This window comes from Ambystoma mexicanum, chromosome 1q (genome assembly GCF_040938575.1).
Source record: "Ambystoma mexicanum isolate Mex_15411 chromosome 1q, UKY_AmexF1_1, whole genome shotgun sequence".
In the NCBI taxonomy this organism is placed as follows: Eukaryota; Metazoa; Chordata; class Amphibia; order Caudata; family Ambystomatidae; genus Ambystoma; species Ambystoma mexicanum.
Genome location: NC_090922.1, coordinates 1,118,494,131 through 1,118,506,374, shown reverse-complemented (window position 1 = coordinate 1,118,506,374; position 12,244 = coordinate 1,118,494,131). Strand labels below are relative to the sequence as shown.

Here is a 12,244-nt window from a genome sequence, read left to right as displayed (position 1 = left end):
ATAATCCTTAATAGGCTCACAATCCCTCAAGAACTTTCTTGAAGATTTTTTGTGAGCCTCAATGTTGTTGTTGTTGTTTTTTTTCCTCATTTTCGCTAATTTTTTCCCTTGTCTTTTAGACATTTTTACTTCAAAATTGGCAGTTTCACCTTGTTTCGGTGCTTCACCAGCCTCATTGCCTTGATTTCCATCCTCATCAAGGACCCCTTTCATTCCTTCATTGTCAAGTTCTGATGATTCTACTTGGGTTGAGGAGATAGTAATTATATCACCAGATGCCAAAGAATGGGATTGACCAGTGCTCAAATTGTAGTTGTTTCCCCTTCCCTCCATGTGATCACCCCTTGGCACAAATTCTAGTACTTTGCTAAAGGATTCTGTTAGTCTCGAAGGTAGTAGCAAAAGTTCAGCAGACAGGCTCATAATGGCCTCTGTTTGCTTTCTTAATTCAGAAAGCATCAGTCTATTAAATATGCCCATCATTACTGATAATTCAGAGCCAAATACTGGTAAATCACTCTGGCTCGCCAAGGAATTCGGTACAGGGTTATGATCATTTTATGGTAAATTATTCGTAGAGTCTAGAAAATTATCATAGCTAAAGTTGCTTGGTTTACACGCATCACTCAAAACATGTTGTTTCTCTTGGTCATTATTAATTGGTATTTCCCCTTTTTTAGCTAATATATCTTCAGAAATGTCATCCTCCCCAAATAGCGGTTGAGAGGGATCTATTTGATCCTCCAATGATTTACCCATTAAAGCACAGTCCTCAGCACAATGAAGAAGTGCAGCTTCCTCATCGTTGGACTCAGGAAGAGGTAAAGCTGCTGCACGTGCGAGACTGGCACGTCTCGTACTTACCGTGGCAAAGAAATCAGCACCCGCTTCCTTCCCATTAAACAAAGTGTATTCTTCCTCATGTTCATGGACAAAAACAGGCACAAATCTAATATACAGATATTCAATTAGTTGCAACTAGGGGACTTACTTTCCTCGGTGCACCCCTGCCCCCGCCAGCCGAACAGCCCAACAGCAAGACACTTACGCACACTTCCGGATGTGCACGTGAGATGCACGTGCACCGGGTTGAAGTGTGCACACCGGGCCAATGAGCAGCGAGGAGGGCGGGCCAGGGGGCAGGGCAGTGTCTCTGCAAGAAAGCAGAAACAAAATCAGAGTCAAAGACCACAATCAACGTGCACGCGACTTTGCGTTGATAAGCAAAAACCAGCATCAGTCCCAGTCCAAGATAGTTACTTGAAAGTGAAGATGGCAAAGTCGCGTGTTTCACAAACCGCATTCTTCCTCTTGCCGACAAGTATAGCCACTGGAATCAGGCTTTTGGATACGAAACAGGACAAAGGGCATAAGATCCAGCCCAACGGCCAGACACTTAGGCACACTTCTGGACCCCCATATTCGAATATGAAAGAGAGAAAAATGCTTGGGCAATCGGTAAATATTGGCCTGTGCCACTGAATGCTCTTTAGATCTACCATTGTTGGTTTGCAATTTAGAATATCTAAGAAATCAGCAGGAGTAGTATGTGCCACATATATGCCTTGTGAGACTTTGTCATTTTGTTTGCCCGTTTCTACCGTTTTCACCAATTTCTGAGGCTCCATCATTCCCAAGATATCAGAAGTCTGAGTTACAGTACGAGTAAGTTCAGAAGGAGGTTTTAAAGTTTCAAGGTCCCTGACCAACTGCTTATGAATATGAGACTGTGGCGAGGATTGTTCAATTTGATTTTCAGTACTATCGGACTCTGTAGTAGATTTAATAATTTCCGAGTCCCTACTCAACAAGGTAGGTAATATATGTTGTGATAGCGCTTTTTCAATGGTTTGCTTAATAAAAAATTCCAGTGTGGAATGATCTGTAGCGAGATTTCCATCCATTATAACGCTCCCATCAGCGTTATTTGGACTAGTGTGAGGTCTATTTCCAAGAACCCCACTCTTTTCATCACATTTTATTACAGGCAGCGGATTTGTATAACAATGTGTTCATTATAAACTTCTAAAAAAGGTATTTGGGCCTACTTGCAGATCTTTTTGGTAGCTTCTACTAACCTTGTATTTCATGCCTCAATATTAATACACTTTGTTTGTGCCTTGATTATAAAGGTATCTCTTATAGCAACAGGAACCACGTCTAGTGGTTGGATTTCTGTTGTTTTTTCTATAGATTTGCATACAGAGTCTGTTACTTTTTAACACCAATTTCTCTGCCGGATTCACTTAAGGTAAAGGATTAGTGCCAGAGTCCTGTTTTTTTACTGGAGGTTTTTGTAGAACTTTAAGTGGTGGCAGAGGATTAAGAGGGGTTTTTAGAAACAGCTTGTATGTCTCTTTATTCCCATCCACTCTTTTATAATTTCTCCCCTTATGCTTCATTTCTTCTGACAAAGTGTTTGCAGCCAGATTAGCCGTTGTATGATCTACATACATTTCGACACCAAAGGCACTCTCCAAGTGTTCTAGAAAGCAGACAGTCTCTGCTCCTTTAGTAGTTGCATTTTTAATTATATGTGTAGTTATAGAATGACTAATTTCGTTAGAGTTTATGTTTTTTGATTTTTTATCATTAAGATTAACTTGAAGAATATTTGGGGGCTTCATCATCTTGCCTAAACCCTAAAAAGGATTTAGATTCTTCGTCTAGTTGTTGTAGAACCTTCATCACATCATCATTGGATTGGTGTTTCTGTTTTTTCTCCAGTCTTTTCTGGATTTTTCTTTGTTTTGCTCTTCGTTTCTTAGCTTTCACAGTCGACCGCCTTTCTTTACGGGTAAGCACAACCATTGATTTTTCAGGTGGAGGATTTTCACCCCTCTCGTAATCGAAATTAATCTGGGCACTAGTCCCATCTATTTCAAACTCTGAATCAATTAGGTCAGTCAGGGCCAACGGACTATTTAGTCGTTCAGTGTCCTCACGAGATGTAACTCCAGTAGTCGGCCCCTCAAATTGTTGATATTTAAGAGCCTTTGTAACCTCAATCAAGCTATTTATGGCCTTCATAATATCTTCGATCTTCACAGATTTTGATGCCGCTTCCTTTAGAATCTTGCCCGCCCATAAGTCCTCACCACCAACCCTAACCATATTGTTCTGTGCAGTATGAATGCATGCCCATGTTACCATTTCTTCTGGCATTTCCCCAACCAAATTAGGTCTGGATACTGTATCAGCATAAGACTTTAGTTCTGGAGGAAATTTTCCGCCTGTTTGAACAGATTTTTCATGCGTGGCCCAGTTTTTATTTACATCTTTTGCCAGATTAGCTATAGTATCACAGGCAAACATTAAACCCTCAATTTTGATTATCTTACCCAATATTTCAGCCAATGCCATCTTCACAGCCCTTATCTCCCAATGGGTTTGCTTGTGCTCCTTATCGAGCAGATTTAAAATACATTACAAGGAACGAAACACCATTGTTCATAATACAGTCCGCTATGGTAGGAGAGGAGTCAGGTCCCTGAGATCGAAGGTATTTGGCTCCATTCCCTTAATCCCGTTATAATTCCCTCTTGCAAAGCCTGTTGACTTTCAGAATCAGAATGGGAAGATTTAGTCTCAGACCCAAAAACAGGGGAATTTGCATTGGTAATATGAATATCAATTACTTCCTGAGAATCTTTTCTTCTAAAAACTCCATGGTCTAAAGTTAATGGGAATGTCTTGAAAGGCCTATTTGCACAAAACTCATTGGCATCTGTATTTTTAAACATAAAGACGTTTCCAATTCCTTCCCTGCTTTGTGACACTGGGGTTGAAAGACCTAAAGAAAGTCGCATTCGCCTTCCCAGTTCTGCCCCAGTTCTGCCCCAATAACAGGGGCGATAAGAGAGCAGTCCGTTATTTTCTTGTTGAACTGTTCATATTGTTCCCCACATGAAAAAGAGTTGTGGATACTTATATCGTCACACCCTGCAATAGGATTAGAAACGCTGTCTTGAACCACGTCGTTTACTTCCTTTAATAAACAATTGAGGTGGAATATCACAGGAGAAATGTACGGGTGTCACGCTTGGTTGGTTCACAGGGTTAGTGGAATCCCGTTGTCCACCCAATACATTCTCTGGTACCTCCAGTATATCTGAATCTGCCAAATCTTGGCTTCCGGTGGTCATGGTTATAGGAGTACCAGTTTGTTTTCTGCCACTCCTCAACCCGTTGACCATTTTTTTTCTTTTTTTCCCCTTTTTTCCCCTTTGTGAAACTTACAATTCAGACAACTCAGTGCAAATCGGTACTTACATTTTCACGTAAGACTCAGATATTATTTGGTCACGCTCATTCCGAGCGAGCGTCCAAGACGGCACAAAGTGAAGAACTGAAAACAAAAACCAAGAACCAAAACCAGAAAGCGTTCACTGTCACACAACCACCTCATAACCTAGAGGTGCCACAATACACTGTACACAAGTTCAATATTCTGAACGATATACCACTCATATCACACCCTTCTCCTGAGCCCGCAACCCCTCCCTCTCCCCGGTCTCAGTGAACCAGGAATCAGGCTAGTTTGCAAAGGTAAATATTTATTATTTATGTATTTAGAATTTTAATCACAATATATTTTAATAGGTAAACGCCAATCACCAATGGGGTGTCAGAACACTGAGTAATATCTTTAATATACTAGGAATCAAGTAATGAGCATAAAAACAAATGCAGCACAGAAAGGAATACTTTTGAATTGGTTTGGAACAGATGGCACTATGGTTAGGGGTTCCCCCTTCAACACCCCTCACCCCCCCAATCGGCAATTAAATAGATGTGAGGAGAGAGCGGGTATTCAGGAATAGTACAAATCAAACAGAATATCACTTCCACCTTCCCCCTTCAAACACAAGAGAAAACAGAATTGACTTTTCAGCTGTCAGAGGCTTTGAAATTGTCTTTGGAATTGGCTGAACAAAAACACCAAATGTGGTCAAAAATACTTAAATTATTATAAATTCCTATGGGAGCCGCTTTGAACAATTGCACAGAATCACAAACAAATATGTAGTCAAAAGAAAACATTTGAAAGCTCAAAGTCCAAGTAGGAAATAATTGAAAGCTAATTCACAAGTGTAAAACCTTTCAGAATTTCAATTTGCGGCAAAAGTTTCCTTGCGTGATATTCGCAGGGTTTTGCACTGGGTTATAGCCATGGATGTTAGGTACAAGTAGGAGTTGAAATTTCGCTTCTATCATAAAAATTGAGGAAGTTATAGAGGTTTCAGTAAGAGTCGTTTTTTCTAAATAGGCGCGAGAATGGAAAACAGAAATTCGGGTTTAAAGATGACAGATAGGTTTGCTTACACTAGATTATGACTATGAAAAAGCGAATGCCACAGATGAATCTTACAGTCACGGATTTGCACAGGTTCTGCCCTCCTTGTTTGTGGGTATTTCAATCAGCTGGATAGCGAGTTCCTCAGGCAAGCCTTGTGGTAGCAAGCCAGAAAGTTAAAGAATACTAGTTCAAAAGGCCTTCTCACACCACAGCACTTCACTGTGTTGCAAGAATAGGTATGAGGATTTAGGCCTTGCTGAAATCAATAGTACTCTACTGCTGGCAACAGTCTTGGCATCTGGATCTGGAAGGATGTTAAAGCTGGATGTAGAATGCTGGATCAGAGTGCTTCGCCGAAATCAGGAAAATGGGTGACTCAGTGAGTCCCTATGTGTTGTCAGCTGTCTCTATTTATCCTTTCAAATGACATCGCAAAATGGGTTTATGGGCCGGCTTAACTAAGCTCTCCCCTGTGAGCTGGGATTGGATCAAAACCTCATCTCCGCCTTGCACCTGAGTGATTGGATCAAGACCGGATGATGTCACATTTTATGGTTTGCTTTACAGTCCTTAGAAACCTCCCTTTAGCCACTGGTCTCAAAATCGGATTTTATCCTAAAACCATATTTCTACATTGGTCACCTCTACATAAATCACACGCAAGGATTCCATGTTGTATGTAGCAGCTGTTCCTCAAAATCCTGCAGCTGTGGGATCTTGTTTCCTCTTTCTACAGAATTTTGTCCTTTTCCCCATGAACACAATTTCCAAACTTTCTTCAACTTTCCACAAATCTGTGTGTTTACCAGAGGGATGTGTGTGTAAAGTTTTACAATTTTAGCATTAACACAGTTCACATAAAACCACATATATTGCCATTCCTGTCCAGAATATGTTACACAGTTCTACTGCCTCTTGAAACGTGCAGCCAAAAATTAGACTAGCAGATCTGTCCTTTTTATATTTTTCATCACTTTGAATAACAAGTTATGAGTCTCTCAACATTGTTCATTGTTCATGCTTAACAGCAAATGGTCCCATTTGTCTCTCCATGCAGTCCAGGAGCAGCCCCCTCCCTTGAGGAGTTCCTTCTAGGAGCAGTTTACGACCCCTTTCACACCTCCATTTCCTGGGCTGAAGCTCTGCCATTGTTCATTCTCTTTCTGTAGACAAAAGTCTGGGCTAACCCACAATTATCATCTACCAGTGAGTTTCTGCTAAGAGGATTTCCCCTCCCCTTGGAAGAAACCTGTTTTTCCACTTCCAAAGGGTTGTGGCTCAGCCAGGCTAATTTATTGTTAATTAAAAATCCAGCACAAACCAAACTTGTTGCATCAAACATAAATACATTAATTTCTTAGCTTTAAATCTGTGGGATCAAAAACACAACTGAGATCTGTACTCCTTTCAGCAACAATTCTTTGATGCTTGCTCATCCGGCAGACTTTTAGTTTAGATACTTTGAAGTTTCATCAGGAACTCATCTGACAGCTGTCATTCACAGGTAGCCCAGGGTACTGCACACAGATTTTGACAGGGGCTGTCAGTTTACAGACAATCCAGTTCGTCTGAGGGAATGTTTTGCTCTTTACATTTAAGAACTTTGTATATTCGCCATGCTTCATTAGATCACATGAATCTTAGCACCGAGCAAGATTTTAAATGTTGAGAAGTGTTGTGTATAGGCATTTTGGAGTTTTTAGCAACAAAGCCAATGTCATTTATAGGCACCTTTTGGAGTTTCATTTGTAAAGTGCTGCTTCTCTCTCTGCACTCCGTTTGCTCGTCATGGAGCCCACTGGCACCTTTTCTGCAGTGTGTGCTCTATCCCATCACCTATGCACCATGTATGGCAGGTTGTGCATCCATCTTTTTGTGTGTTTGAGAACGTGGTTTTGTAGGTTTCTGGCTCGCACAACAGTTTTGCCGCCATTGTTGCAGTTTCTTGCACCATAACTATCATAGTGATGCCGCATAGCACAGTAGAGTGGGTCAATACATCCCACAGGAATCCCCCAGCTCCTCAGTTTTTTCCAGAGATGTTCTCTGTCCGCCTTGTCGAAGGCCTTAGATAGGTCCACTCAGGCCCCATAAATTGGAGATTCATTCTTTTTCATTGCATTTTCACTAATCACGTTTAAGACAAGGTCATTCAAACTAGTTGAGTGACCCGTCTAAACCCTGTTTGGGTCAGGGAGAGAATCTTTTTACTCTCCGCCCAACTTGTGAGTTCCTTTATCAAAAGACTCATAAAAATCTTACTCTCTATATGAAGGAGGGAGAGCGGGCAATAACTGCCTGGATTTAAACGATCACCCCCCCTTGAAGAATGCTGTGATTATCTTTGTTTTCCATGACAAAGGAAACCGGTGGTGCCCAATTATTTCTCTAAAGTGTTGGTTTAAGATACTAGACCAAATACCTGGGTCATTTTTGAGTACCTTGTCGGTGAGCACATTTGGGCCTGCCGCTCTAGAAACAGATGATTTGTAAATGATATCCCAAATGTCCTCCTCCTCAAAGGGCAAGGACCAGGGGGTATTCTGCTGAATTTCAGTTCTATCTAATCGTAAAATTTAAAAAATACCGGCCATATACTTGACCCATTTAGTTTCTGGGACCAAATTGCAGAGGGTACTGCTTTGATTGGTTTCCATCTGGGCAACAACAGACCAAAATCTTCTTGAGTTCTTTTAATTTACCAGCTGCAACATTACTTCTCCGTCATGTTGTAAACGTGTCATCTTTTGAATTAATGAACAATTTTTATATTCTTGGCGTGCTTTCTTCACCCCCAGTTTATAATTGGCTCGACAGAGTTGTTCTTTCTTTGGCCTTCTTAAATTCAGTCTCCCTTTTCTTCTTTTGGGTTTCCTCATCGGAGCAGTGTAGATGAATTTGCTCCTTCACCTGCACAGTTTCACTTGGTGGAGATATAGACCAGATGAATTCAACAAAGCTCGGCGGATGGCGGCTTTCCAACAAGAGCGAGTCTGTTAATTCTCCTAGTTTACGATTGAGTTTTTTCCCCTCCTGTCTGTATTTCACTAACCTTATTTTCCCTTTGTTATTTGCTTCCAAGCCTTGGGAATGTATAGGCGACGTTGCCATTGACAGGTCCGGGAATAACAACTCCAGATGGGAGTGATCGCTCCCCCCATCTTGTTTTATAACTAAAGAGGAATGATGAGAGAGAAGGCCAGATTAAATAAAAATGTAGTCTAATGTAGACGACGATTGGCCATGATAACAGGTGGCGTTTGCATCTGACATTTCCAAAGTTGACCCATTCAGCATTTTCAAACTCCAGGAGTACAAAAAGTCTGTCCAAATTCAACCCTTTTTAGATTTACTCTTCCTTGTCAGTAATGACCCTTTCTCCCCCAGAGTGTTGATACATTCCGCATTGAAGTCTCCTGTGAGGATTATGTTAGACCCAACAAAGTCCAGTTTAAGTTTTTCCATCAGAATGTTTAATGCTGCCAAAAAAGTCTGCAAGTCAGAACAGACAGGGTTCCAGTAAATATTGACAACAATTAGGTCAGAATCTGGCATGTCACAGTTTAGGCCAACTTTACACGCCTGAATTCCCATTTCATTTTAAAAAATAGGAACGACTGCTTTTATAGTAAGGTTTTTGAAGGCCATCAGGAGACCCCCTGACTGCCTTACCTTTGCTTTTTGGGATGCAGATAAGCAATGAGATGTATAACCCTTAATCTCAATAGGATTGACAAGCCATGTCTCTTCAAACATTACCCTGTCATTTAACCCAAATAATTGCTCTCTCGCTTTCCTGGATTTAAAAACACTGAAGCCCTGTGTGTTCCAACTCACTAATCTAATTTAATTGTGCCTAAAGTGGCTGCATAACCACTCCTAGCTTCTGTAGGACTTGGCACAATAATTCGGGCAGCAAAGTCAAGTTGTCATCTTGTTTACTGTCCTCTGTGGCTTCCTTTCTTACATCATGTCGGGCTCCCTCCACGCTTAGTCTATCTCCCAAGTCAGATGTTTTTAGAGCCCCCCAATTTTGGGTGCTCCCCTGTTTGTCCTCCGTCGGAATCTTGGAGAAAACTTGTAGGCCGCTTTTCTCTAGTTCTTTTGAAGCTTTCAGAATTGCCAACTTTGCTTTTCTTGAGGTGAGGCAGACTTCCGCGAGGTGATTGTTTTAAAAAATGGAAAAGGCACTACCTCAATATCCTCAGATGCTAGAAGATAGAGGTTTGGCACCTTTTTGAAATGTGACGAGATCACGCTCCGAGTAAGTGATTTATGTTGGACAGTTTTTACCAAGAGTTTTAGCCAGAGTATTGGGATTGCATATTCTGCTATGTCTTCTTCTTCTTGCAAGTCCAAATGTCGATTCCTTCTGCCAACTGATTCTCCCAGGTTGTTGTTCTCTGTGAGCTCATTTAATTCTGTCAATTTACCCTCCCCGTTCCAGGTTTCCGGGCGGTGGATGTTTTACCTTGGCTTAGTTCTACCTCTATAACAGGTCCAGGGGGAGTTGAGTCAGCCATCGGTGGCAAGGATATTTTTTCAATTTACTTCTGAAATATTGGGGCCAGCTTTATTTTATCTTTCTGCCCAGTAGTTTCTGGTGTGTCAACAGAACACCTCTGTTTGTTTGTAATCAACTGTTTTTGCAGAAAATTGGAGCCCAAGGAATTCCTCCTGTTACACTATCCTTTTGGTTCTTTGCTGGTGACTTACCTTGTATTATTTTGTCCTGGGCTTTTGTCTTTTCCTTTTCACTGAATTCGGCTCCCTCTCACTGTTTTCTTAAGGGAGCCTCCTGGGGTCTGTCTGAAGACCCACACTTACACTTACAATTTCTATCACCTCGTTAGAGGTTTTTACCTGGCGATTCCGTGTTTGTGTGTTTTGTTTCCCCAATTTGGCAAACTTAATGGTTTTTGCTGGTTGAGTTGCTTCCACGTCCTTTGCTTTTCCATCACTACTTCCTACCTGTTCTTCGTTTGATGTTTCATCACTGGGAGGAAGTGATATATTTTTGAGGAATACGTTAACTCCTGTATTTTTAGTTGTTAGATTTTTTTGATTTTTTGATTTTTTGAGGTGTCTCTTGGGTTGCGAGGGAAATGTACTTGAGCCTTTTTTCCCACCTTCTCTTATTTGTGGTTGCCTTCTTCCTCGATAGTTTTGGTGGCTAGCAAGGGTCCATTCTTCCTCCTTCTCTTCTGTAACTGCTGTTATCTTCTCTTCTGGTTTTTGAGAAGGAACAATGATGCCTTCTACTGTGCCTGAATTCTTCCAATGATGGATTCAGATGATGGAGTAACGTTGAAAAGTAGATTCACCTCATTTTTTCTTGGCTCTTCTTCTAGAGGTGTTAACCGGTTTTCCAGGTTCCGTGAAATTTCTTGCAAAAGTTGGAGAACATTGAAGCACTTTTAGTTTTGGCTACTTTGTGGTGCTTAGGAGCCACAGATAAACCCAAGGTATTGCACTGAAGTACACCTAGAAAGGTGAAGACTTGTGATGAGGGACACACAGCTTGTAGGTGTTGATTGGTTATCTACCCACCCTTTAACTTCCACTGGCCATGCTAATCCCTATGGCCATCCCATCCACTAGCTGTACCTCCCCACCCAAATAACATCCTCCTAGGATTTCTTTGAGCTAGCTCTATCAGGCAGTATAACACATTAGACAATGACATGTCTAAGCGTCTGCTGAGAGTTTGTGGCTGAATTGCATCTGTAAAGGTGCTACTCATGTGATAAAAATGTCCCAACCAATTGTGCCTTTGGCCACTTGATCTATACCTGTTCCTTGCACAGATGTCCTACTATAGACAAGTAATGATAAAGCCAACCGTTTTGTCTTGTGTATAGGTATTTTTCAAAGAAAGGATTTGGCACCATCCAGGTATTATATAGGCATTTGCCAGGCACTGCTATCATATGCCCGGGTAATCACACAATTTCCAATCTGTTGCCATTTTATTTTATTTTATGGCCAAGCAGTACCATTATGGCATTGTCTGGCAAATGCCTATCCCATACCAACAACAAAAAACAAAACTGTTGGCTATGCCTATGCCAATGCAATTATTATTATTATTATTATTATTATTATTTTATTCTGTGGCATTGTTAATTGGTTTACACATGTTGTCTTTTGAATTGTTGAAAACTGCCAGATTTTAAAAGAAAGAGTTTATTTCATTTTGAAGAGGGGTTTATGTGCGGAGTAGAGCGTCATGTGCTGTCACACGCTCAGCTGCTATTGCCCTTGAACATTTAAGTCAAGATGGGAATAAATGTGTTCTTACCAAGAGAAGGGTCACAATGACATGGAATTTAATATTATCTATCAAACATACATATAATGCACAGGCTCGCCACTTGTATAATTCGCCAGGAAAATAGACACTGTCACAAAGTTCTTAATTTAAAAAAACATAAATATCTCAATGGTGCCAGAGTTCTAAGTGCTATAATGAGGTATTGGTATGCTTACATTTGGGAGACAGCCTGATGGATATCACTATGCAGATCCATACTTTGCTCCGGAATCACTGTGCTGCAATTGCTGGTTTTCAGATCAACATGTGGTACATTCTGTGGATTCTCAATTATTTTCTGCTCATCTTCGGATTCTACCATTTTAGGGCTCTGAACAAAACAGCATTGATAACAACAAAATAAGTAATTACTATCAGAATGCAAAGAAATGGAGGAATATGTTTTTGTGGCATATCGCTTGTATGGTATTCATATTTATACATCCGGCAATCATTTTTTCTTCTTCAAGCATTGCTGCCATTACACATATACACATATATCTTTTTTTCCCATTTTCCATTTATATGTCTCTTCCTTCCGTTGGGCCCGAATGCTCACTTTCTCAAATTATTATTCTGAAAGCTCAGATTTAATTGTCTAACCTTGGGGACTGGCAATGAGGTTGTGAAAC

General features: G+C 40.8%; 1 protein-coding gene across 1 annotated transcript in view; it reads right to left on the bottom strand.

Moving 5' to 3' along the window:
* Nucleotides 1-12,244, bottom strand: part of AKNAD1 (AKNA domain containing 1) — an 869,453-nt gene that overhangs the window by 593,514 nt on the left and 263,695 nt on the right. The window contains exon 7 of the mRNA XM_069641860.1: nt 11,789-11,943. Coding sequence (XP_069497961.1) covers nt 11,789-11,943 — 155 coding nt within the window. The remainder of the gene's footprint in view (nt 1-11,788; nt 11,944-12,244) is intronic.